Source organism: Mustela nivalis (genome assembly GCF_964662115.1).
Source record: "Mustela nivalis genome assembly, chromosome: 18".
Lineage (NCBI taxonomy): Eukaryota > Metazoa > Chordata > Mammalia > Carnivora > Mustelidae > Mustela > Mustela nivalis.
Window position 1 is genome coordinate 43,658,534 of NC_139037.1, and position 27,437 is coordinate 43,685,970.

Sequence of the window (27,437 nt, forward strand, 5' to 3'; positions counted from 1 at the left end):
AATGGACACGCCTCAAAGATGGCGGCTCGCGCACAGAAGCACCATCGGGCGAGACCATGTTCTTGGTCCGACAGCGTCTCTTACGGGACCTGCGCCATGTTAACTGTTGGCATGTGAGGCTTCCAAGGTAACTCAGAGCATGAGCACTAGCAACAGTTCCTGAGAGAGGATGCTAAATGCTAGGCCGGAAGCGGAAGTGGTCCTCGAAAGCTTTTTGGCCGCTGGTGTCAGGAGTTTCTCCGCATTTTAATTCCGAGAGGTCTCTGAGGTGATTTTCCTTGTCGTGATTAGGGATTTTGTGGGGTGTTCTTCGTAGAGTGAGTGATGGTGGTTTCTGGGCTCAGTGGTGAAGAGTTTGTGGCGTCCGTTGCCGTTGAGAGCAGTGTTGGGAGTCTCTTGGGTCAGTGATGAGGGTTTTTGAGATGAATGTGGGATTCGTGGGCTCAGTGATGGGAGTTAGTGGTCAGTGAGCGGTGGAGTCAGTTATGGGGGTTGGTGGGGTCTATGATGAGCTTGCTTTCTAAACATTCGTTAAGTTACGATGTGTAGCATTTTATGTTCAAATCTAAGTACTGGCTTTTAAAATTTTAGTTATTTGTTTTTCTTTCATTCATGAGTTATTTAGAAGTGCGTTGTCTATTTCAGATAATGCCTCTGCATAATGCTCGAGTTTAAAAATTGCTTTACCGTCTAGTTCTCTGTCGGTTTTCATAGTCACATCTATTACATCAAAACAATGTGTGTTCTCTATTGTATTGTTTCATATATATTCTGTTTATTTTGTCTGCTTAATTAGAGAGAAAGGTAACTCACTACAGTGGTGATTTGTCCACTTGTCCTTCCTTCTGTCAGTATCTGCTTTGTGTATTTGAAACTATTAGGAAGAGTTGCTTATTTTTGATAATAGATTAAGTAATTCAAAAGATACCATAACATTCAAGCTCCCACCAATAATTTATAAAATGGGTAATTTCCCCAAATGCTTTCCAGCATTAGATTTTTTAAAATAAGTTTTACTGGGCACGTTGCGTGCTCATTCAGTTGGTCGACCAACCCTTGATCTTGGCTCAGGTCTTGATCTTGGGGTGGTGAGCTGAAACTCCCCCACCCCTGTTGGGCTCGACGCTGGACGTGGAGCCTACTTAAAAAATAAAATAAAAAAGTTTTTACTATTCTTAGGAAAAATTAATATCTAATTGCTCTAATGAACTTTCCTGTTATTAAAATTGGCATCTTTTTGGTTAATTACCATTTAAATTTTATTTCCTGTGAATTTTCATATCCTGTGTTCAGATTTTTTTTTTCTGGGATTTTTTTTCCATATTGATTGCTAGATTTTTTTTTTAATTTAGAAATAACTTATTGTTACATATTGAAATTTTGTGTATATATTTATTCATCTTTGCTTTTAAAGTGTATTCTAATATATAACCGAGAAATGTCATCTAACCAGGATTATCTATTTTTTTCTTTTATAACATCTGGGTTTTCTCATATATGTAATAAGGCTCTCTGCCACCCCACCACAATGTTCATACAAACAAATACTATTAAAATTTTTAAAGTATCTTTTCGGGTTTATAAAGTACATATACTTAAATGTTTAGTCCTGCTGGAATTCAACCTAATGTATAATGTATGGTGGGGATATAGTTTGTTTTTTTCCAGGTGGATGGTCAGTTATGTCAGTGCTGCTTAAAAATAAATGTCCTGTGCACACTCCTGTGCCATTTTTGTTACATATATAAATCGATATTGTCTGAGCTGTTGTTTTCTCTGTTTGATTACATCGTTTTTATATTGTTTTAGTATCTAATAGAGAATGGTAATTGCTGAGATTTATCAGGTGCTGCTTGTGTGCCAGGGAGATGTGAAATAGGTACTTTAATCTCATTTATGAAACTAAAATGGAAGGAACTTCATATTCTCAGAGCTGAAAGATAGCTGAGCTACAGTTCAAATTTTAAGTATATTACTCCATTTCTCATGACTAATACACGTCACAGGTTTCATTCAACTTTATATTCCCACAGCACTGGTTCTCAAAGTGTGGTCCCTGGACCAGCACGTGGGTACTACTTAGAAATACAGGTTCTTGGGCCCTGCTATGGTCTGAATATTTGTGTTCTCCCAGAATTTTTAGGTTGAAATCCTAATCTCCAGAAATATTATATTAGTTGGTGAGGCCTTTGGGAACTGATTAGGTTATAGAGGTGGGCACTTATAAATGATTAGTGCTGTTATAAAACATCCCACATAGCTCCTGAACCCCTTTTACCTTGTGAAGACACAGTGAGAAGGTATTGGCTATGAACCAGGAGGAGACCCCTGACTAAAATCGGAGACCATACCATCTCCTTGATCTTGAGCTTTCCAGCCTTCAGAACTGTGAGCAATAAATTTCTGTTGTTTATAACCTACCCAGTCTGTGGTATTTTATTACAGCAGCCTGACTAGACTAAAACATTTGCTACCCTCGGCCTATTAAATCAAAAACTGAGAGTGAGGTTGAGGATTTTTAACTGTATTCTAAGAAGTCCTCCAAGTGTTTTGAAAGCACACTCAAGTTTAAGAGCCTCTGCTCTGTGTGTCTAGCTCAGGGAACTTCACCTGGTATTCACAGGAAAAGTTTGTGAGATGAATATCTAGTATCTGACCATGTGGACATTGTCGTTCTAGGTTTTTTTGGTGTCTCTAGGGAGCCCCTGGGTTAGATCTTTCTCCAGATTCCAGCCTGCCTCTCTCCAGCAGCTCTGCTTGAGTTTACAGATGTCTACAAAGCTTTAGACTCCCGAGAGAATAAAGTTTGAGACCTACCATGACCATGTCAGCTAATCGGACCTCTCCCCAGAAATCACTGGTCCTGATTCCAGAGGAACGTGATAATTCATATGAGGTGAGAAGGAAGAATCCCAGGGGGTAAGGATTCAGAGATACCTCTGATATGTCACCAGAGCCTCTGGGCAGGGGCAGAGGGTCACAGGAAGCAACCAGACTCTTACTTCCCTGAAGCAAATCTTGATCTTTCTGTCAAGAATGAGCAACACATGGTTGTCTCCACATCTAGAGGCCAACTGTATGACAGTGGAGAGGTGGAATGTCAAAAACTGCTTTTATTTTGTCCTTATGCTATGTTGATCTTTGGCTGAGGATGAGATTCCTGATTAGAAATCATTTTTGTGTACAATTCTGAAAGTATTTCTCTATTTCTTCTTAAACTGTTTCTCCTCACATAAATATTTCTCTGTTCTTTTTTAAAATTTGCTTTTTAGATGTTGGTTCTCCACTGATCTCTTTTATTAACTACCCCCAAAAACATTAATCCAAGCAGACTTTGCTATAATGTTGATTTTACTCTCTAACCAAGAGCATTAAATTAGAAATATGAAGTAAAAGACTTTTGCACAGCTTTGGGAAAAGATTTAATATCTGAACTATATATTTTAAAATGGTAAAATTTATGTGTACTTTAGCACAACTTTTAAAAAAGTTTTTAAAAAGTAAAAAACTAACAAAAGAGAGCCTCATATCTGAAAACTTTGAATTTTTTTCTACATAAATATTCTTTAAAGGGAAAACCATAAAGGATCTTAGAAAATTCCTTGTGTTTAATTTCAGTTAAATAAAGAACATTTTACCCCTGAAACAAATAATACATTATATGTTAATTAAAAAATTTTTTTAAAAAGAACTAGTTTTTAAAGTTTGTGTGGCAAGGCTAAACTATAGATAGAGGGGAAAAAATAGAGATTTAAATACCTTTTTAAGGAATCCTAAAAGGTTTTTTGGGGGGTAGGGGGGGTGGGGGGGTGGGGAGACCTAAGGAATGATTAACAGTTATAACTGAAGAAGTTAGAAAAAGAATTTAATGAATATAAAATAAAAATAAGGGCTAGAAAATAACAAAGAAATAAGATAAGGGAAGAAATTAGTCAAGTAGAGAACAAACATAATTGATGAACATATCTGACAGAAGCATAAGTGGCTTCTGAATGTGGTGATCAAGAACAGGGAGTAAAGATACACTGAAAGTATGTAACAAAACAGGAGAGATAGTTACTGCATTATCAAAGATTAAAACAATCTCAAATGAATATTACGCAAAATCATACAAAACTATGAAAACCTAAACAGAAGGGATACAGTTTTACAAAAAATAAATGTCAAAATTGATAAATACAGATGGTTCAGAAGCCCCTGAAGAAATTAAAATGTTTATCAGACGTTTCCTACACACTCAAAAATGGTGGAAAACATCATGTGGATTAATAGTTGATCTTTGTGCGAAAGTTTTGGGTAAAGATGATACCTAAAATTATTCCCAACCTTGGTTGTGGTGTTTGTTTTACTGTGTTTACTATGTTAATCTTGATGACCAAGCCAGTCAAGAACAGTAAAAGGACTGGAAATTATGAACATAGATTCAGTAGTCATAAATGTATTAACTAACTCAATTCAAGAGTACATGAAAACAGTAGTCCAGTAGGGTTTATCATAGGGACACATATGAAACAGACATTATTTTCTCACTTAGCAGTCCACTCCAAAGCTAAAATAATAAAATATCTCAAAAATATTAAAATGCTATATATCAAAAGATAAGATATACAGTAAAACAATGTTCAGAAATAATTTAGGAAAATAATTTCTCTTATGCAAATAAGTACAAAAATCTAGATGGAGTGGGTGAATTTCTAGAAACTTACTAAATTTCTCACCAAATTTTTAATTACTATTTAATTTTCTTTTTTTTTTAATTTTTTAAAAGATTTTATTTATTTATTTGACAGACAGAGACCACAGGTGGGCAGAGAGGAAGGGAAGTCGTCTCCCTGCTGAGCAGGGAACCAGGTGCAGGGCTTGACCCCAAGACCTTGGGATCATGACCTGAGCTGAAGGCAGAGGCCTTAACTACTTGAGCCACCCAGGCACCCCACTTTTTACATTTTCACTTTTAGGTATTAAGATTTTTATTTAAGCTCATTCTGCCTTTAATAAAATTAGGATTGCAGCTTTGGAGAGATTTATTTATGCTGATTTTATTCTACTTCTTGGAATGTTAAGTTTTGTGTAAAGTGTGTTTGCACGCAAATTTTATGTTTAATATTTCTGAATATTCTATAGGCACAAGAATATTTCAGGATATAGAATTTGCTGTCTTATCAGTAATCTATCTTATATAGTTATGAGATTTTTACAGTGTGTTTGTTCTATTTTGTTTTTACTTTATCTTTTGGAGCTGAGAGATATTAAGTATCCCACCACAAATATATTTCTGTCTGTATTTGTCTGTAGTTTCTGTTCATAAACTTCAATGCTATGAAGTTTGGTGTAGTGATAATAATGGCATCTGAAATTGATTTTGGATTGTGTCCTCATTATGTTTAATATTTTTTTCCCTAGAATTCAGCCCTATCTGATACTAAGATGGAGGTTCTTGTTTCTTTTCTGTTGACTTTTCCAGATATGTCTTTTGTTTATCATTTTACTGTCATCCTTTAGAGTCCTTGTGCACTTTTTCTGTATAGTAGTTTGGAAAAATGTTATTTTACATACATTTCTTTCTTTTTTTTTTTTTTTTTAAGATTTTATTTGTTTATTTGACAGAGATCACAAGTAGGCAGAGGCAGGCAGAGAGAGAGAGAGGAGGAAGCAGGCTCCCCGCTGAGCGGAGAGCCCAATGCGGGTCTTGATCCCAGGACCCTGGGATCATGACTTGAGCTGAAGGCAGAGGCCCCAACCCACTGAGCCACCCAGGCCCCTTATTTTATGTACATTTCTGATAAAGATACTTCTTTTTATATCTTTCACCTTAAACTCTGTATTCTTGCTTTGGTTCTCTGTCCATTCTGGTAATTTGGAAGGTTTGGATTCTTTTCTGTATAGTTGATTCTTTTAATTTGATCTTTTGTCACATTTTAACATCTTGAACCCAATCTTTTTTTTTTTTTTTTCAAGTTTTTATTTAAATTCTAGTTAGTTAACATATAGTGTAATACTAGTTTCAGGAGCAGAATTTAGTGATCCATCACTTACATATAACACCCAATGCTCGTCACAAGTGCCTCCTTAATTCCCATCACCCATCTAGCCCATCCCCTGCCCACCTCCCCTCCAGCAACCCTCAGTTTGTTTTCTTCAGTTAAGAGTCTCTTATTTTGCCTCCCTCTTTTTTTTTTTTGAACTGAATCTTTTAATCTCTTGTTTTAGACAATATCTATCAAATTTATGCTGTGACTAATGGTAAAAGTTCTATGCTTCCACTTCAAGGATTCTTTTGTTAGTTAGATGTTTTTTATTGAACTCTATTTTTTTTTCTGTTTTCCTTTAAAAGTTCTTATTTCCATTTCATGTTGTTCACTTTTCTTAATCTGCTCCTTGCTGCTTTTTGTGTTTTCGCTTGGTGTTTTAGTGCTTTTAGAGAGACCTCCCATTGCTGTGTTGCTTTTTCATTTTCACTTCTTTACAGAGTTTTGCCAGTTTATTTATTTATTTTAAAATTATATTTGTTTTATTTGACAGATAGAGATCACAAGTAGGCAGAGAAGAGAGAGAAGGAATATATTCTATATTCTATATCTGCGAGACTTGATCCCAGAATCCTGGGATCATGACCTGAGCTGAAGGCAGAGGCTTTAACTCACTGAGCCACCAACGCGCCCCTCTGCCAGTTTATTTTTTAAAAATTTATATAACCATTTTCTTAAGCCTGTTTGTCCATTATTTCTTCCTTGGACTCTTAGATTCCTGTATATTTCAGGCAGTTAACTATTTTAGTGAATTCCTTGAAATCGTAGTGAATGTGTTTTCTTCTATATTGTGGCATTTTATTTCTAGCATTTTCCTTTTAATTTCTGCTTTTTTCTCTCTCTCATTCCTTTTGCTGTAGTATCTTTGTACATTAGGAGATATTTATTGTTATCTTTGAATGAGGAGATTTTTTCATGGACAAACTGTTTATAAGAAGTTCATTTGGTTAGGAATCAAAGCTAATATGACATCATCTTTATTCCCCATTAAATTCTGGTGACACTGGGTCTGGGGGCTGAGGTTTCGGTGTATGTAGGGTATCAGTATGGAAATGTGTGAAAAAGAAAAACTGGAACACGTGTATTCTTTGCAAATATATAGGGAACATTTTTTTGAAAGATTTATTTATTTGACAGAGAGAGATCACAAGTAGGCAGAGAGGCAAGCAGGGGGGTGGGGGAGCAAAGCAGGCTCCCTGCTAAGTAGAGAGCCCTATGTGAGGCTTGATCCGAGGACCCTGAGATCATGACCTGAGCCGAAGGCAGAGGCTCAACCCACTGAGCCATTCAGGCACCCCTATAGAGAACATTTTTAAAGAAATGACAATGTTTTAAGCCCCATAAATAGAATCAACACATCACAAAGAAGCAAACTATAGTCTCTGACCACAATTAAATGAAGAAATTTAAAAAATCATAATTTAGACATTAAAAACCACAAATTTCTAAGATATATATTCCACAGATACAGATGAACTTTCTTCTGTCCTGTCCTTCCTGTATGCTCTTTCCCTCCCCTGAATTCAGTGGCATCCTCTGAATATACAACTCCTGAATCTTTATCTCCATACTAGTTCTCAATTCAACTACTTAGCGTACATCCTTGTAAGTGTCTTATCACCTAAATTTCAATATGTATAAGTCAGCAGTTGTACTGAAGGAATAACAGATAATTATTTGAGTCCCTTTTTCTTACCTTCACAACTGATATTAATTTCATCTCCTCAATATCAATCCCTTCTGTAGCTTTACTACTCCAGCCTTAACTTTAGGTAAGTAAGAAATTCATATTGTTTTACGTGAATTGTGCGGGGGTCTCAAGACTGATTTTCCAGTTTTGCCTATTCCAAAATGTTCTGTTTTGAGAATACACCTTCTTCAATGTATTTTTATTTATCTTGAAACAGTTCTAGATCCTCATAGGGCATTGCAAAATATAATACAGTGGTGGTTCACAACTCTTTTTGTTCACTACTGATTGTTAATGTTTTTTGAGGATGTCTGCACATAAGTTCATGAGATATATTGTCCTGTAGTATTTTTTTCATACTTGTCTTTGTCTAATTTGGTACCAGGGTAATGCTGGCCTCACAAAAATCGCTAACTCTTCTTTAAAGATTTTTATTAATTCATTTGACAGAGATCACAAGTAGGCAGAGAGGCAGGCAGAGAGAGAAGAGGGAGACTAACTCTTCTCTAAATATTTAGTAGTATTCTCTAGGAAAACTCTCTGGGACTGGAAATTTCTTTTTTCAGGAACTTTTAAATTAAGAATTTAATTTAATGGTTATAGGATCATCATCTTTTCTATTCCATAGTAGTTGACTTTTGGGAGCTTGCAGTTTTGAAGAAGTGGTACATTTCTTCTAAGTTTTTGCATCTATTAGCATAGAGTTTTTATAGTCTCTTATTTTCCTTTAAATGGCTGCTGGATTTGTATTTTTTTTTTTTAAGATTTTATTTATTTGAAAGAGAGAGCATGAGTTGGGAGAAGAGCAGAGAGGGAAAGAGGGACAAGGAGACTCACACAGGGCTCGATCCCAGGACCCTGAGATCATGATCTGAGCTGAAGCCAAGAGTCAGATGCTTAACCAACTGAGCTACCCAGGCACCCCTGGATCTGTACTCATATTTCTTAGCTTTCATTATAGACATTGGTGATTTTTACCTTTTACTTTTGCCAGTCTGTTGACTACTAGATCAGTCAACAAAGCTTATCAATTTTACTGAATTTTTTCAAATAACTGGATTGTGTTTTATTGATTTTTCTTGTTTGGCTTTTTTATTTGTTTTGTTTCAGATTTTATTTATTTGGCATAGAGAGAAGAGAGGGAACAAGTAGGCAGAGTGGCAGGGAGAGGGAAAAGCAGACACCCTGCTGAGCAGGGAGCCTGACGCAGGGCTTGATCCCAGGACCCTGGGATCATGACTTGAGCCGAAGGCAGATGCTTTACTGACTGACCCAACCATGTACACTTTGTGTGTTTTTTAAAATTTTGTTTTCAATTTCAATGATACCTGTTCTTTATTATATTCTTTTTTCTGCTTGCTTTGAGTCTATTTTGCTCTTTTTCTAGTTTCTTGAGGTAGGAATTTAGATTAATGATTTATCAATTTTCCCTTTCCTTTTTTTTGATTTATGCTTGATATATAACATTGTATCAGTTTCAGGTATATATATATATATATATATGACATGTTATTATGTAAATATGGTATTTGTATATGTTGTGAAATGACCACTACATTAGGTCTAATTTATATTCATCACCATATATAGTTGTAATTTTTTGTGTGATGAAAACTTTTTAAGATTTACTCTTGGCAGCTTTTTACATTACGGTACTACTAACTAGAGTCACCATGCTGTAACATTATAGCCCCATGACATATTTATTTTTACAACTGCAAGTTTACCTTTTGACTACCTTCACCCATTTTGCCAACTACCCATCCCCCACCTCTGGTAACCATTAATCTGTTCTCTGTGACTTTTGTTTATTTTCTTCTGTTTCATTTTGAGATTCATATATAAATGAGATCATATGGTAATTGTACTTCTCTGTCTGACTTACTTCTCTTAGCATAATATCATCAAGGTCCATCCATACTGTCACAAATGGCAAGAGTACTTTCCTTTTTATGGCTGAATAATACTCCCATTTGTGTGTGTGTGTGTGTGTGTGTGTGTGTATCACATTTTCTTTATCTGTTCTTCCATTGATGGACACAGATTGCTTTCATGTCTTGGCTACTATAAATAGTGCTGCAGTAAAAATGGGGGGTGCATATATCTTTTTTTTTAAAGATTTTTTAAATTTGAGGGATGCTTGGGTGGCTCGGTTAAGTGTCTGCCTTTGGCTCAGGTCATGATTCTAAAGTCTTGGGATTGAGTCCCACAGACTCTCAGCAAGTCCTACTCCCTCAGCAAGGAAACTGCTGCTCCCTCTGCCTGCTGCTCCCCCTGCTTGTGTTCTTTCTCTGTCAAATAAATAAAATCTTAAAAAAAAAAAAAAGACTTATTTATTTGAGAGACTTGTGTGTGTGTGTGTGCTTGCATGAGTGGAGGGAGGGAGATAAGGAGAGAGAGTATTCCAAGCAGATTCCATGCTGAGCGCAGAGCCTAATACAGGGCTTGATCTAATAACCCATGAGATCATGACCTGAGCCAAAACCAAGAGTCAGATGCTTAACTGACTGACTACCATCCAGGCATCCCTGCATGTATCTTTTTGAGTTTGTTTTCATTTCCTTTGGGTAAATACCCAGACATGGAATGGCTGGATCATTATGGTAGTTCTAGTTTTAGTTTTTTGAGAAGCCTCTATACAGTTTTCTATAGCTGTTGTACCAATTTACTTTTTTTTTTTAAGTAGGCTCCACGCCTAGCATGGAGCCCAACATGGGGCTTGAACTCATGACCATGCAATGAAGACCTGAGCTGAGGTCTAGAGTTGGCTGCTTATCCAACTCAGTCACCCAGGCACCGCCCCCACCCCCACCATTTATGCTTTTACCTATAGTGCACAAGGCTTCCCTTTTCTCTACATCTTCATCAGTAATTTTGTTTTGTTTTGTTTTGGTAATAGTCATTCTGGCAAGTGTAAGGTATCTCATTATGGTTTTGATATGCATTTCCCTAATGACTAGTGATATTGAGCACCTTTTCATGTACCTGTTGGTCTTCTGTATGTTTTTGGAAAAATGTCTGTTCAGATCTTCTGCCCATTTTTTAATTGGATTGTTTCCCCTTTTCTAATGTAAGCATTTAGTATTATAATTTCTTTTTCAGTATTGCTTTATCTGCATCCAACAGATTTTGACACATTGTATTTGCACTTTCTTCCAGTTCTGTGTATTTTTAAAATTTCTTTGAAAATTCCTCTTTGACATACAGGTTATTTAGAAATGTGTTGTTTAATTTTTACATATTTTGTGGCTTTCCAGATAGTTTTTGTTATTATTTTGTAATATAATTCCTTTGCACTTTTTTGTTGTCTTTGTTACTGATTTTTAGTTTGATTTCATTATGGTCAGAAATGCTATGTATTATTTCAGTTCTTTTCAATTTGTTGCAATTTGTTTCACAGCCTATATTATCATCTCTCTTAGTCATTGTTCTGTGAGTGCTTGAAAAGAATGTGTACTTCACATTTGTTAGTTGGAGTACTCTATAAATATCCAATAGATCCTATTGTTTGTTCTTCTAATTTCCTATCGTTTCTATAAATTGCTGAGTGTGGGTATTCAAGTCCCTATAATCCCCTTTTTTAAAAGATTTATTTATTTTAGAGCAAGAGAGAGACTGTGGGTGAGTGGGGGGAGGTGCAGAGAGAGAGAGAGAACCCCCAAGCAGACTCCCCACTGAGCGTGGACCCAACATGGGGCTCCATCTCATGACCCGTAAGATAATGATGTGAGCTGAAACCAAGAGTCTGACACTCAGCACACCCAGGTGTCCCTCCTATAATCCTTTAAAAAAAAAAAGTTTATGCCAGGTACCCATTCCTTCAATTATGCATTTACAGATTAAAAAAATGTTTAGTAGGAGAATCAGGTTTTTAAAAAATATTTTATTAAAAAAATAGTAAATGTATTCAGAAGTAGAGAGAGTAGTTTAAGGAGCCCTTGTATCTGTTGTGCTTACCACCTAGCATTAGTAGTCGTTAATATTCTGGCATCCTAATTCCCATCTAAAACTACCCTGCTGTCCCCTTAGCGGCTGGATTATTATTTTCTTTTTATAAATTAATTTATTTATTTTCAGAAAAACAGTATTCATTATTTTTTCACCACACCCAGTGCTCCATGCAATCCATGCCCTCTATAATACCCACCACCTGGTACCCCAGCCTCCCACCACCCCCCCGCCACTTTAACCCCTCAGATTGTTTTTCAGAGTCCATAGTCTCTCATGATTCACCTCCCCTTCCAATTTACCCCAACTCCCTTCTCCTCTCTAACACCCCTTCTCCTCCATGATATTTGTTATGCTCCACAAATAAGTGAAACCATATGATAATTGACTCTCTCTGCTTGACTTCACTCAGCATAATCTCTTCCAGTCCCATCCATGTTGCTACAAAAGTTGGGTATTCATCCTTTCTGATGGAGGCATAATACTCCATAGTGTATATGGACCACATCTTCCTTATCCATTCGTCCATTGAAGGGCATCTTGGTTCTTTCCATTGTTTGGTGACCGTGGCCATGGCTGCTATAAACATTGGGGTACAGATGGCCCTTCTTTTCACGACATCTGTATCTTTGGGGTAAATACCCAGGAGTGCAATTGCAGAGTCATAGGGAAGCTCTATTTTTAATTTCTTGAGGAATCTCCACACTGTTCTTCAAAGAGGCTGCACCAACTTGCATTCCCACCAGCAGTGGAAGAGGGTTCCCCTTTCTCCACATCCTTTCCAACACATGTTGTTTCCTGTTTTGTTAATTTTGGCATTCTAACTGGTGTAAGGTGATATCTCAATGTGGTTTTAATTTGAATCTCCCTGAGTTCTAGTGATGATGAACATTTTTTCATGTGTCTGATAGCCATTTGTGTGTCTTGACTGGAGAAGTGTCTGTTCATATCTTCTGCCCATTTTTTGATACGTTTGCCTGTTTCGTGTGTGTTGAGTTTGAGGAGTTCATTATAGATCCTGGATATCAACCTTTTGTCTGTGCTGTCATTTGCAAATATCTTCTCCCATTCCGTAGGTTGCCTCTTTGTTTTTTTGACTATTTCCTTTGCTGTGCAGAAGCTTTTGATTTTGATGAAGTCCCAAAAGTTTATTTTTGCTTTTGTTTCCTTTGCCTTTGGAGACATATCTTGAAAGAAGTTGCTGTGGCTGATATCAAAGAGATTACTGCCTATGTTCTCCTCTAGGATTCTGATGGATTCTTGTCTCACATTGAGGTCTTTTATCCATTTTGAGTTTATCTTTGTGTACAGAAGAATAAACATTGTTAAAATGTCTATATTGCCTAGAGCAATATATACTTTTAATGCCATTCCGATCAAAATTCCACCAGTATTCTTCAAAGAGCTTAAGCACCCATTAATGATTACTGAATAAATTCATTATTTCACAGGAATTACGAAATTATGATATTCTAACTTCCTCATTTATTAGCTAGACTCATGCTATAAGAAACTTTTCCTCATATTTATTTGGTTATTCTGCAATAGGGATCTTATATGAAAAAAATTAATAAAAATCTAATTAATTACCTTTACTAAAAGTAAAAAATCTAGTTTTCTCATCAAACTCTGATCACACCCTAGTGCCTTCCTGACATAGCATGAAGACTTCTCTCCATTATATAGAGCTATTTAGTGTTCCTCAAACTCATCATGTATTTTCCTATCTCCTCACCTTTACTGGCCTTCTCTGGGAAATGACCTTCCCTATCCTCCATTTTGTATTACACTTATCATCTTTCTTTTTTCTTTACTTTTTTTTTTTAAGATTTTATTTATTTATTTGACAGAGATCACAAGTAGATAGAGAGCCAGGCAGAGAGAGAGAGAGGGAAGCAGACTCCCTGCTGAGCAGAGAGCCCGATGCAGGCTTCGATCCCAGGACGCTGAGATCATGACCTGAGCCGAAGGCAGTGGCTTAACCCACTGAGCCACCCAGGCGCCCTTTACTTTACTTTTTTAAATCGATTTTATTTATTTATTTGTTTATTTTTGCGAGAGAGTGAGAGAGTGCACACAAGTTGGGGGGTGGGGTGCAGAGGGAGAAGCAGACTCCCTGCTAAGCAGGGAGCACAGTATAGTACTTGCTTACAGGTCCCCAGGATCATGACCCAAACCAAAGCCAAACACTTAACAAACTGAGCCACCCAGGCCCCCATACTCATCTTTCAACTTAAATTTAACTAATAAAAACTTACTGTCCTCTGTCAAATACACCTTTAACTTTTTTGAGTCCTCAGTGTATTCTACCTAACAGATTTACTTTTTGACACTTTAGTGAACACGTGTCTTCTTTTTTCCTTCTTTTAAATCTTTGATATTTTAAGTTGCTAAAAGATTAGAAACAAATAATTGGTTTCTTTGTTCCTAGGACTAGCATAATTTCTGGTCCTAAATTGCTCAGAAGCTGTATCCCAGGTCATTCATCTACTTGCTAGAAGACTAAAAGAGAGCCTATCTCATTCTTCAGCTTTGAAATATAATTAACTGACTGTAGTATAGAACAAATGGCAGAAATTCTTAATTGGATTTCTTTCTTCCACAAAATATTGTGAAAAACTAGATATTGAATAGGAACCCTATATGAAAAATCATTTTTTAAAGTTACTGTGTTACACAGGTGTAATATACACATTTATCAAAACTTCAGATGGACATCGTGAATTTGTACATTTCATTGTGAGTATATTTTACCTTAAGAAAGGTAGACAAATATTATACTCTGGTTGATGATTTGCATTTTCAAGTATTTAGCACAAAGTGTACTGGCATTTATAGTTAACTCTGAACTGCATAGAAGTAAGATGGATTGATGGCTGGATAAAAGGACGGATAGATGTGTGATAAAACAAAAAGACTAAAATGCTAATGATAGATCCCCAGTGGTGGGTATACAAGTTTTCACTGCGTAGATTCTTTTAAATTTTCTGTATGTTCAAAATTTTCCATAATAAAATAGAAAATAAAATTTTCCATAATAAAATGGAAAATAAAATTTTCCATAATGAAAGGGAAATGGGAGGTGAGTTTTTACAAAGAGGAACCTGCTTGGATGGTGCAGTCATTTGGGCATCTGATGCTTGGTGTTGGCTCAGGTCATGAATGAGGTGTTGAGATCGAGCCCCACGTTGGGCTCTGCACTCAGTGTGGAGTCTGCTTGAGATTCTCTCTCTCTTTCCCTTTGCCCCTCCCACTCTGGCTCTCTAAAATAAAATCTTTTAAAATTAGGGGGAAAAAAGGAGGAAGTAAATTAACAACAAAACCAACATTCCATATTCCTAAATATAGTCTCTCCATCCCCCAAAGCTAACTATTCACATTGAACAGGAATGTGCCCTTACAGGGATCGGTGTCCTTCAGGGATGTGGCTGTAGATTTCAGCAGAGAGGAATGGCAGCATCTAGACCTTGCTCAGAGAAACCTATACCGGGATGTGATGCTGGAGACCTACAGTCACCTGCTTTCTGTGGGTAAGCATAGTCTCTTCCACAGTGTTTCCATTCTCAGTTGCTGAATGCTGTGAGACATCTGAAGTGTGATGGTTCTGTCCTTGATTTATCCAGGATTCTTTATTCCTTTGGGCATTCTGAATATTACTCTGTTCCTAGAAATATATGGTTCCATTCCTGAAGAAAAAAACTTCATTGAACAAGACTTTATTAATTGTGCTTTGAAACACAATTAGCTGGATCCAGTCCTTTATCATTTCTTACGAACAGGATATGAAGTTCCCCAGCCAGAAGTTTTCATGTTGGAGCAAGGACAGGAGCCATGGGCATTGCAGTGTGATCCACATCAGAGCTGTCCAGGTGAGCGAGTGTGACCCAGACAGATGGGAGAAAGGGGAGCAAATCTCAGCTGTGTTGAGAAAGACTGGCATCTTTGAAATGCTATTAAGATGACTCTTTTGGGAGGCTTTAACTTTTTGTTGCCTTGCCTGAAGACCCTTGGCATTGGCCTCTCAGATGACTAAATGCCTTCATCATGTCTAATCATCATTTTCTTTGGCTTTTTTGGAATCTGGATTACATGCCAATCTGCCTCATTCAGGGTTTTTTTTTTTTTTTTTCTTGGCTATGCTCCTTTTCTCAAACATTCTTTTTCTTTCTGCCTTCCCCATTGTCCAAGATTCTTTATGCATTCAGGCATTCATGGATCTGCTTTCTTTCAAAGTAGATTACACACTTCCACTCCTGGTAGTCCTCTGTCATTTTTCTTTCCACTATTGGATGCTTCAGAACATTAACTCCAACCAGCCTTTTTTCTCCATAGGCAATGACGTAAGATTTCTTATTTCCTCATTCCCCATGCCTTTCATCTAACTGATGACTTTGTCACTTAACCTTTAGGAGTACTTTTCTGTTATTTCCTTCCAGTGTTGGTTGACTTCACACTGACTAAAGTCTCTCTGGCTTGTTGGCTGATTTTTGTAATTGTTTTATTTCTGTATTTTACAAGATTGAGTTTAATCATGGTCCTCATTCAGGGCACACTGTCATCATCAGTCTGGGTAAAGATTTTCTATTGTAGTAGTTGGCCCTTATCCACAATTTCACTTTGTGCAGTTTCAGTCACCCATAGTCTAAAAATACTAAAGGGAAAACTCTAAAAATAAACAGTTCATAAGTTTTAAAGTGTGTGCCTTTCTGAGTAGCATGATGAAGTCTGTTGCTATCCCACTTCATCCAGGCTAGGAGTTGAATCATCCCTTTGTCCAGCATATCCGTGCTATAAATGTTACCTGACCATTAGTCAGTTAGTAGCCATCTTGGTTATCAGATTGACTCTCATGATATTGTAGTGCTTCTGTTAAAGTAACCCTTATTTTACTTAACAGTGGCCCTAGAGCACAAGAGTAATGAAGGTGGCAATTCCAGTATTCCAAAGAGAAGCCATAAAGTGCTTCCTTTAAGTGAAAAGTTGAAAGTCCTTGACTGAATAAGGAAAAAAAAAAAATCAGGCTCAGTACTGTCTGAGGATTCAGCAGGTATCCATGAGGGTCTTATAACATGTCCCCTTCAGATAAGAGAAGGAACTCTTGTATTTTGTTTTTTGATTTATTACCATATCTTTTTCCCCACACCCATCTCACTTCTCACCATAGGCAGTTATTTTATGTGATAGAAACCTATTTTTTAATGCATGCCTATTTTAAAATTTAAAGTGACTTGGGGTGTTATTAATTTATGTAAATGCTGCTGTGCTATATATCTTGTTCTTTGCCTTACTTTTTCCACTTTTGTCCATGGTGGGTTATGTTCATAATTTTTATTTACTCTGACCAGTGAATTATATCCTAGAATATTTCCTTTCATCACTGTCACTAGCCTCTTCAACAAATGAGTCACCCTTTTCTCTGTGTTCAACATGGATGAGCCATTTGACCCTTCCCCTCTAGCCTCTGCTAACTGGTCTTTGAGCTAAAATATCATTCTCCTTTGAGAAGAGTTTAGGTTTCAAATGTTACAGCAGAGAATTTTTGAAAAAGCTGCTTTCTACATTGAGAAGGAAGGTGATGCTACAAGTGAAATTTTGTTATATTTCATTCTAGAAGAATTATGGCAGATTGGTGACCAGATAGAGAGCTATCAGCAAAGAGAAAACAAATCTTTAAGAGATGTTGCTTTCATCAAGAAAATTTTGACTACAAAGAAGGATTACATAGAAGAATATAAGGACATTAGAAAAATAATTCATGTGAGCCAAAACATTCTTTCACCAAAAAGACCCCACCAGTGTGACTCATTTGGAAATGCTTTGAAGTATAATTTAGATTTACACAGTCATTACAGAAACAATGCATCAAAGAACATAAATAAGATTACTGAACATATTAAAATTTCTTCCTATACTCACCCTGAGTGTTCTCCAACAGGAGAGAAGTTATGGGACCATAATCAATGTGGGAAAATCCTCAGCTATAAACAAGCACCCTCTCAACATCAAAAAATTCATACTGGGGAAAAATCTTATGAATGTGCTGAATTTGGGAAGATCTTCACCCAGAAGTCACAGCTCAGGGTACATCTGAAAGTTCATACAGGAGAAAAACTCTATGTGTGTATTGACTGTGGCAAGGCTTTTGTAAAGAAGCCAGAATTCATTACACATCAGAGAACCCATACTAGAGAGAAGCCCTATAAGTGCAGTGAATGTGGAAAAGCTTTTTTCCAAGTATCTTCTCTCCTAAGGCACCAGAGAATTCACACTGGAGAAAAACTTTATGAATGCAGTGAGTGTGGAAAAGGGTTCTCTTATAACTCCGATCTCAGTATACATCAAAAAATTCATACTGGAGAGAGACACCACGAATGCACAGATTGTGGCAAAGCATTTACGCAAAAGTCCACGCTCAAGATGCATCAGAAGATTCATACAGGTGAGCGATCCTATATATGTATTGAATGTGGACAGGCCTTCATCCAGAAGACACACTTGATTGCACACCGAAGAATTCATACTGGAGAAAAACCATATGAATGCAGTAACTGTGGTAAGTCCTTCATTTCCAAGTCACAACTCCAGGTACATCAACGAATTCACACAAAAATGAAACCCTTTCTTTATACTGAATATGGAAAGATGTTCAATAATAGTTCCAACCTTGTCACACACAAGAAAGTTCAAATTAGAGAGAAGTCTTCCATATGTACTGATTGTGGTAAGGCCTTTACATACAGGTCAGAACTGATTATACACCAGAGAATTCACACTGGGGAAAAACCTTATGAATGCAGTGAATGTGGAAAAGCCTTTACTCAGAAGTCAGCACTTACAGTGCATCAGAGAATCCATACAGGAGAAAAATCTTATGTGTGCATGAAATGTGGACTAGCCTTCATCCAGAAGGCTCACTTGATTGCACATCAAATAATTCACACAGGAGAGAAACCTTATAAATGTGGCCACTGCGGGAAATCCTTTACTTCCAAGTCACAACTGCATGTACATAAACGAATTCACACAGGAGAGAAACCTTATACATGCACTAAATGTGGGAAGGCATTCACCAACAGGTCAAATCTTATTACACATCAGAAAACTCATACAGGAGAGAAATCCTATATATGTCCTAAATGTGGAAAGGCCTTCACACAAAGGTCAGACTTGATTACACATCAGAGAATTCATACTGGAGAGAAACCTTATGAATGTGGTACCTGTGGAAAAGCCTTTACTCAAAAGTCACACCTCAACATACACCAGAAAATTCATACTGGAGAAAGACAGTATGAATGCCATGAATGTGGGAAAGCCTTCAACCAGAAGTCAATACTCATTGTGCACCAGAAAATTCATACAGGAGAGAAACCTTATGTATGCAGTGAGTGTGGAAGAGCTTTCATCCGGAAATCAAACTTCATTACTCATCAGAGAATTCATACTGGAGAGAAACCTTATGAATGCAATGATTGTGGAAAATCCTTCACCTCCAAGTCTCAGCTCCTGGTGCATCAACCAATTCACACAGGAGAAAAACCATATGTGTGTGCTGTGTGTGGGAAAGCCTTTAGTGGCAGGTCAAATCTCAGTAAACACCAGAAAACTCATACTGGAGAGAAGCCCTACATCTGTTCTGAATGTGGGAAGACCTTTAGACAGAAGTCAGAATTGATTATACATCACAGAATTCACACTGGAGAGAAACCTTATGAATGCAATGACTGTGGCAAATCTTTCACTAAGAAATCACAACTCCAAGTGCATCAGCGAATTCACACAGGGGAAAAGCCTTATGTGTGTGCTGAGTGTGGAAAGGCTTTCACAGATAGGTCAAATTTGAATAAACACCAGACAACGCACACTGGAGACAAACCCTATAAGTGTGTAGTCTGTGGAAAAGGCTTCGTCCAGAAATCTGTGCTCAGTGTCCATCAGAGTATTCACACTTGAGAGGAACAGTATGAGAAAACCTCAGTGAGATCAGGTCTGATTGTACATCATTGAATTTTTTCAGAAAAATACACATATTATCATAAGTAGAAATACCCCATCAAAATGTCACACATTACTATATCAAAGAGGGCCCTGAATGAAGGGGGTCCTTCACACATTGTCACCATCTTCATTAAGCCTTGAGGCATTCATACAGGAAGAAAAGTAATTTTGTCAATTTGGCAGATTAGAAGAAGGCTTCTCCTGAAAAATATGATAGAACGGGGCACCTGGGTGGTTCAGTTGTTTGAGCATCGGGTTCTTGCTCTCAGCTCAGGTCTTGATCTCATGGTTGTGAGTTTGAGCCCTGCATTGGGCTCTGCACTGGGCATGGAGCCTACTTAAATATATATATGATGGAACACTGTTACCAAATTCTGCAGAGGAAAGTTTATGTTATGTTGTCTTAATGATAACCCTGTTTACTGTGGAATAGGTAAAGTGCCAACAAGTTGAATGGTAGAACAACATAATATATACAATAGTGACAAACCCTAAGTCCTGTGAGATATTTGCTGCAGAACACACTGTCTAACAGTTTCAGGTGTGTTTTCATTCTTCTGTTGAATCTAACATGGTTGTGTGTATCCAACCCCCATTGAGTATTTCCATCAAGAAAGAGATAACTCAGTAAAAAAGTTCTTTATGTATAAGGACACAAACCTCAAGAGTATATGTTGACTCATTATCCTCTAGCATCATGACTTGTAACACCCTTTAGCATCTACCAGTGAAGTGTCTTTGACCCTTGTGAATCCTTAGCACATCATCTTCTGACACCCATAAGTGCATTAGTGCTAAACACTCTGTCTGCTGACTGCCATGATCTCATTTAGCTCCCAGCATAGTGTTTTGTGAACTTCCATTACCCTCAGAAAGCTTCTGAGGTAGAATTTTTGGGTCATTTTGATCAACTTTTCATCCAGCCTTCCTCATAGTTCCTCATAGTTCTTCCAGCTAATTTGCCTTCCTTAGAGCTGACATTTATAATAACAAGTCAGTAACTCATATTTTAAAAACCTCAACATTTGTTCATGTCTTCTCTGTGTCCATCTTCATGCCATGAGCTCCACAAGCACCTTCTCCCCATGTGCCTCAAACACATCAGTTCGGGTCCTGCCTCAGGGCCTTTGCACTCTGAAGAACAAGGTTCATCATATCCATTTGGTTAGCTCCTTCATACCTTCCAATGGTATCTTTTCACAGAGGCTGACTGGTTTAAAATTTGGGCCCCTTCCCCTCTATCCTCCTTCCTTCTCCATAGCACTTATTGTCCTGATACCCTGTATATTTTACTTGTCTGTGGCTCCCAAACTAGAATGTTTTTCCCTGTTTGTTCTCCACCATGAGCCTTGACCTGTGCCTGATGACAACAAGCATTACATAAATAAATGCACATTGTGGAGTTACAAGCCTATTCATCATAGCTTCCCTTTGATCTTTTCTATATTGCGGCGAAGGATACTCCACTGGGGAGAACCAACTTGTCTAAAATACCAGGCTTTTTCATCTCTAGCTTTTACCTGGGCTGTGCCTCCTTCCTGGCCCTAAAACTGAAACATCACCTTAAACCTTTTGGCTTGATGACAGCCACTTTAAAGAAGGGAAAACCTATACGGTGGAATTCCCACATAGATGCTTGGGTGTTCCGAGATTTCTTACCGTGTTTCAGAAAGCTCACAGTGAGCTCCAAAATCATTGCAGAAGAGCCTCACTTTGTCCTAGAATGCACAACCTTACCCCACCCCAGACCCTTACTGCATACCTACTCCTCGTGCTCTGACAGGCCCAAAGCTAATAGTATGAAGGGGCTGAAAGCCAAAGGGCAGACCATCCTTGGAAGTTAGGTGTCCAACCCAAGACTGGCAGCAGTGGCCTCTCAAATGCAGGCAGAGGGTCTGATTGAACACTTAGCTTCTGGGCAGTCAAACTGAACCAGCAGAATGGTTCCTCCAGGTCAGTGCACTGGTAACAACTGGGAGTGGGAAGTAGTGGGGTTGTGTAGAGATGCTCTTGCCTTTGTGAACAGCATAGTGACTGAGGATCGGGATAAAAACCTGGTCAAGGGGGAAAGCCCTTTAACCTCCTTACCTAGATTTCATAGTGCTTAGTGACACATCATGTTACTTCACCTTAGATCAGTGTCTGATTCATCTTTAGCTTCCCTTCACCTTACCCTTTCACAATATCTGATGATCCACGATATGCCTTTCTCTTTGAACAATGTATGGGGGACAACCCACTGTTAACTCACTTTAACTCATCCCGTACTGTTATCTGGGGCTTCTCTAAGTCTTGCAACCCACAGTTCTGCCTCAACGTAGGACAGTGTTTACTGAGCCCTCAAGATAGTATCTGGAGACCCTCTTATCCTACCCCAGCACAGCATCTGGACATCCATTATCCCTCTTTTCCTCCACTACTGTGTTTATCATCCCTCTTTAATTCCAGGAAATAGCGTCTGGAGATTTTCTTTTTACCTCCTCCAAAATTACCTCCAGCATAATGTCTGTTACTTCATATGTGACAAAGTCTAGTAACCTCTATACTCCCCATTTATTCCTACTTTCATGAAAGTGGTTACGGATGGCCACTTACTCTACAGGTCCTCAGAATAGGGACCTGTGATATACCACCCCGACCATCCAACTATTAACACTATCTTCTGATACTTTCTCTGTACTTCTAGTAGGATGGTTTGTGATCTCCCTCCATTACTTGTCCATCACAACAAAGGTGACTATTTCCCTCTTCCCCACCTACCAGTGTCTGTAATGATTGCCACAAGTAAGGGCAGTGACTGATAAATCACCACAAACCACATTTTCATCTGCATTTTGGAGCCTCCGCTATCCCCTCTCTCTGTAGGACCTCCACTGAAAACCAGCAAAAAATCTACTGATGTCCATTACCCAGAAACACAATATCTATGACCCCTCCATTAAATCCTGGTAGTATTTGCTTTTCCCCTGTTGGTCCCCACTAACATAATGCTGATTCCCCATTGCTTCATGAGGGCCCTGAGTGGCTACTGCAAGTTCTCCAGCATTACTTCTCCATATCCCCACTGTTTGCATGGACAGGAAAAGGGTTGAAGATGAGATCCTAGCTTCATATATTCCTCTGGGGAATTAATGGCCCAGAGTGGGCTAGAGAGGATCTAAGGGTGTCAGGAGACCACAAGCTGATCTTCCCGTGATGCAACCAGAATAAACAGAGCTATGGATGTGGATCCAAATCCTGCTGCCAACACTTACCTGCTGAGGGATTCTGGGCTAACCCAGCAAACTTTCCCCCTGGGCCTCAATCGCCTCACCTATAAAATATAATTGTGGAGAATGAAGTAACTTAATGTAAGTCAGGGCTTATTAAAGGAGCAGGGCTAGTGGAGACCAATGAGGGTATCCTGTTATTTTTAATAACATTACTAGTTATATATTGACACAAGCATTGGATCAACATCTGCTTGGCTGTGCCCAAACCTCACAGAGGGAAACGTTATTTTATTGTAAGTTACTTTCAGTTATTTCTCTTTTATATGTATTATGATACTGTAGTACTGAGGTATTTTTAAAGTCAAATTTACTGAGGTATTTATATAAGATAATATTCACCCTTTTTAGTGTACAATTCTTAATTTTGATAAATGCATGCATTTATGTAATCATCATAATCAAGATAGAGAACATTTCCTTCACTCCCCCAAATTCCTTCCTATCCCTTTTTGGGCAGTTTCTCTCCTATTTCCAGCCTCTTGCAGTCACTAATTTGATCTGTTTCTTGTCTCTATAGTTTTTCTTTTTTCTACCATGGTATAAAAATATATGTGTATCCATATATAGATAAATACATATGTTTGTATCTCCTTTTGAGTCTGACATCTCATTTTATGAATATTTGAGATTCATCCTCATGGTTGTATGAGATACAGATGGAAAATAAGGTATGAGAAGATGCTCAACATCATTAGGAAGATGCAAATTAAGACCATGATGAGATACCACGACACACTAGAATGGCTTGAAAAAATTTTTTAAATAGTACCAAAAGTCGTCAAGGATGCAAAGCAATAGAAACTTTCATGCATTGCTGCTGGAAAGGGAAAGTAGTTTATCTACTCTGAACCAAAATTTGGTAAGTTCTTATAAAATTAACCATATACTAACCTTATGACCCAGAAAACTCACTCCTCAGTATTTAACATATAGAAGTAAAAAATTACATGTGGACTGAAATGTTCACAGAGACTATATTCAGGGGCGCCTGGGTGGCTCAGTTAAGCAGCTGCCTTAAGTCATGATTCCAGGGGCACCTGGGTGGCTCAGTAGGTTAAGCCGCTGCCTTCGGCTCAGGTCATGATCTCAGGGTCCTGGGATCGAGTCCCGCAACGGGCTCTCTGCTCAGCGGGGAGTCTGCTTCCTCCTCTCTCTACCTGCCTCTCTGCCTACTTGTGATCTCTCTCTGTAAAATAAATAAATAAAATCTTAAAAAAAAAAAAAAAAGTCATGATTCCAGGGTCCTGGGATCGAGCCCCATATTGGACTCCCTGCTCAGTGGAGAGCCTGCTTCTCCTCCCTCTGCCTTCCGCTCTGCCTACTTGTGCTCTATCTCTGTCAAGTAAATAAAATTAAAAAAAAAAAAAACCCAACTGTATTCAATTGCCAAAAGATTGGGAACAACCCAAATATCATCAGTGGGTGAATAATTCAACAAATTGTAGGACATCTATACAGTGGGATACTACTTACCCATAAAAGGGAATGATTTATTGACACAAGCTACAATGTGGATGAATCTCAAAAGTATTATGTTTCACCATGTGATAATTTAAATTATATTTGATAAAAGATTATTAGATATTAGATTATAAATATAAATAGGTTTGTATAATTTTTATGTGCATATCATTACATACTATAGTAATGTATATTTACGATATATAGCAATATTTATTGTATATTCCTTATAATAAAATTTATTTTATGATATATAATATGTATTGTATGATTATTGAATTATGTCATTTTTATAATCTACCAAACTTTCACATAATACTTAAGTTATTTGCATTTTTACATGTTTACATTTAATGTTTATAGCACAGAATTGTAACTATAATAAAAGGGAGCATATTATGGTCTTAAGAGCCTGCAGTTGTAGCTGGTCTGTATTTTTATTGTCAACAGCTCAGCACTGGCTTTTCTTAACATCAAGGAAGCTTGCTCCACTTTGCCCAGCTGTGTTCTCTGAGAGTACTCTGCTTCCCCAGTGAGAACCCCCTGACACCATCCCTCAACGATTTTATGTGAAGTAATACTTCTTGTGATCACTTTGTGTTTTGTACTATACTTGTGTTGCAAGTACCACCATCTGACCTGATACCAAATGGGTTTTTTGTTCACCCCTCCCCACTGGACTTTCAACCTCATGATGCCCAGACTTTGTCATGTTCCTACTGTATCCAAGGCACCCAGTACAGCATTGGATGAAGTAGATACTCTGTATAAGGTTTTTTTAAAGATCTGTTCATTCATTTGAGAGGGAGAGAGCTTGCTTCAGTTGGGGGAGGAGCAAAGAGAAACTCTTCAAGCAGACTCCCTGCTGAGCATGGAGCCTGAGGTGGGGCTCAATCCCATGATCCACCACATCATAAGATGAAACCAAGAGTCAGATGCTCAACCAACTGAGCCACCCAGGCATCCCTCTGTTTAAGTTTGCTAAATAGAAGAATGAATGATAGTATTAGCACCAAGGTTGACCAAGTGCCCTACACCAAATGAGCTAAAATCATGGCTGTTGGGGGGGAGGCAGTGAGGGAGGAAGGGTAGGTTGGTTACCTGTCCTCTAATTCAAGATTTAATGCACCTTCCCACACCTTCCCACACCTCACCCTAAGCCCTAACCCTTCCTCACCCAACCTCAACTACCCCATTCTTACTCTTCCCAGTATATCTGACCTATATCCTTCCCCCAGCGTCCTCAAGGTCAAGGCTCAACCTCCTGGTGGCAACGGGCAAGCCATGTAGAATGGGGAAGGACAACAGCAGGGACTGACAGGCAGGGGCCATGCTGTCAGCATTCACGCCAGCATTTATATATCCCATCATGCCATATGGTCTGCCGTGCCTCCACCAGAAGAACCACCAGCGGATATGAAACCCTGGGGACAAGAGGAAGGTGGCAGGGCTGAGGCTTCCCAGCTCCAGGTACCTCGCTGGACAATAAATATAACACAATGTGGCAGCTGTTGACCCTATGACAAAGTCCAGTTAAAACCGGATTGCCATGGGCACTTGCCCTAATAGCAGAATAGGCTAAGCCCTCCACCCTCAGCCATCAGTTGGGGTACTGGCGCTGGTGTGACTATTATCTATATTATACCCTACCACACCCCACCCCACTTCCCATGCCATATATCATACCATACCATACACAATACCATACCAGTTATTAACCGTTTTACTGAATTCCATAAATATACTGATTCTATTATTGAAGTATAATTAATTTATATTAAATGTCTATCATTTATATTTAAATATACATTTATATTATTACACTATGCCTAATTATTATATATATCATGAATTATATATAGTGAATAATACAAACTGATGCTTAAAAAGCCTATATCCCTTCTTTCAGACACCTTCAGGCCAGTGATGTTTGTACTATATTAACACAATGATAGTGCCACCTCTAGAGGTGAAGATTTTCCCCCTTTGTGAAATGAGCTCAATTAGATTACTCCTATAGTGATGACTGTACTATTTTAATATTTATTATAATAGGCATTGCTATTAAAACAATAACTGGTGTTCTGCTTCCATCTGTGAAACAGGACAATGAAGGCAGTACTTTAATACAATCATTTGAATTACATTAAGGTTATGACTATGATCGGGGGGCCTGGCTGGCTCAGTTAGTAGAGTGTGCAACGCCTGATCTCAGGATCATGAGTTCCAGGTCCATGTTGGGAGGAGAATTACTTAAGAAGATATGACTATAATTAATACCAATTCTGAGAACCCATGCTATGTTCCATTACATCCTGGAAAATGGCATGTTTATAATGCATTGCTGACTGTTTATTTCTATGTAACAAGCTACCCAAAACATCATCTTAAAAAACAAACAAACAACAACAACAACAAAAACAGGACAGTCAGCTTTAAATTAGAGCAGCTAGTTGAGGCCTGGGAAGCTTACCTCCTCTTCCTGAAAGTCCACATGTCAGGCCTTCAACAGAATGACTACAATCCATAGTGACTGTCTCCTTCTAGCACTGCTGATTACCAACATCATCAGCTAATCCTAACCATCAAAGACTCCTCCTCTACCTGCCCTACACACTAAGAGTCATTTTAACTTATTTTACCTCATGTAGATGGTTCTTGGATAATAAATTCTATTAGCACCTTTCTGTCACTGTAACAAATCAAAACATATTCCTAACACTTCCAAATCCTCCATAGAAGGGACATAATCTATGAGGAATCACTTAGTCAGTGATAAACTGGAGTTTATCTAATCAGAAGAATGTTTTTTATTGAGGTATAATTACCACACATTATGGGGCGCCTGGGTGGCTCAGTGGGTTAAGCTGCTGCCTTCGGCTCAGGTCATGATCTCAGAGTCCTGGGATCGAGTCCCGCATCGGGCTCTCTGCTCAGCGGAGAGCCTGCTTCCCTTTCTCTCTCTCTGCCTGCCTCTCCATCTACTTGTGATTTCTCTCTGTCAAATAAATAAATAAAATCTTTAAAAAAATAATAATT

At 38.1% G+C, this 27,437-nt stretch overlaps 1 protein-coding gene across 8 annotated transcripts; it reads left to right on the forward strand.

The window, feature by feature from the left end:
• The first annotated feature begins 67 nt into the window (after positions 1 to 67).
• Positions 68 to 24,655, forward strand: LOC309852395 (uncharacterized protein). Of its 8 annotated transcripts, none has more exons than XM_082708821.1 (5): positions 182 to 268; positions 2,680 to 2,896; positions 15,071 to 15,197; positions 15,447 to 15,536; positions 17,279 to 24,655. In XM_082708821.1, exons 2-5 carry the CDS (start codon positions 2,819 to 2,821, stop codon positions 19,618 to 19,620), a joined length of 2,637 nt encoding a protein of 878 aa, XP_082564947.1. In that variant the 5' UTR covers positions 182 to 268; positions 2,680 to 2,818; the 3' UTR covers positions 19,621 to 24,655. The 8 variants fall into 8 exon arrangements, with proteins under 8 accessions (XP_082564953.1, XP_082564947.1, XP_082564949.1 ...); XM_082708823.1 differs by having other exon boundaries at positions 186 to 268; positions 15,055 to 15,197; XM_082708828.1 differs by having other exon boundaries at positions 186 to 268; positions 17,603 to 24,655.
• The last annotated feature ends 2,782 nt before the right edge of the window (positions 24,656 to 27,437 follow it).

What these genes read in the sequence shown, in the direction of transcription:
- LOC309852395 (XM_082708821.1), top strand. Translation starts at nt 2,819, where the DNA reads ATGACCATGTCAGCTAATCGGACCTCTCCCCAGAAATCACTGGTCCTG. An exon ending in AACGTGATAATTCATATGAG is followed by an intron (nt 2,897 to 15,070) that starts GTGAGAAGGAAG and finishes GTGCCCTTACAG; the next exon opens with GGATCGGTGTCCTTCAGGGA. An exon ending in TCCACATCAGAGCTGTCCAG is followed by an intron (nt 15,537 to 17,278) that starts GTGAGCGAGTGT and finishes ATTTCATTCTAG; the next exon opens with AAGAATTATGGCAGATTGGT.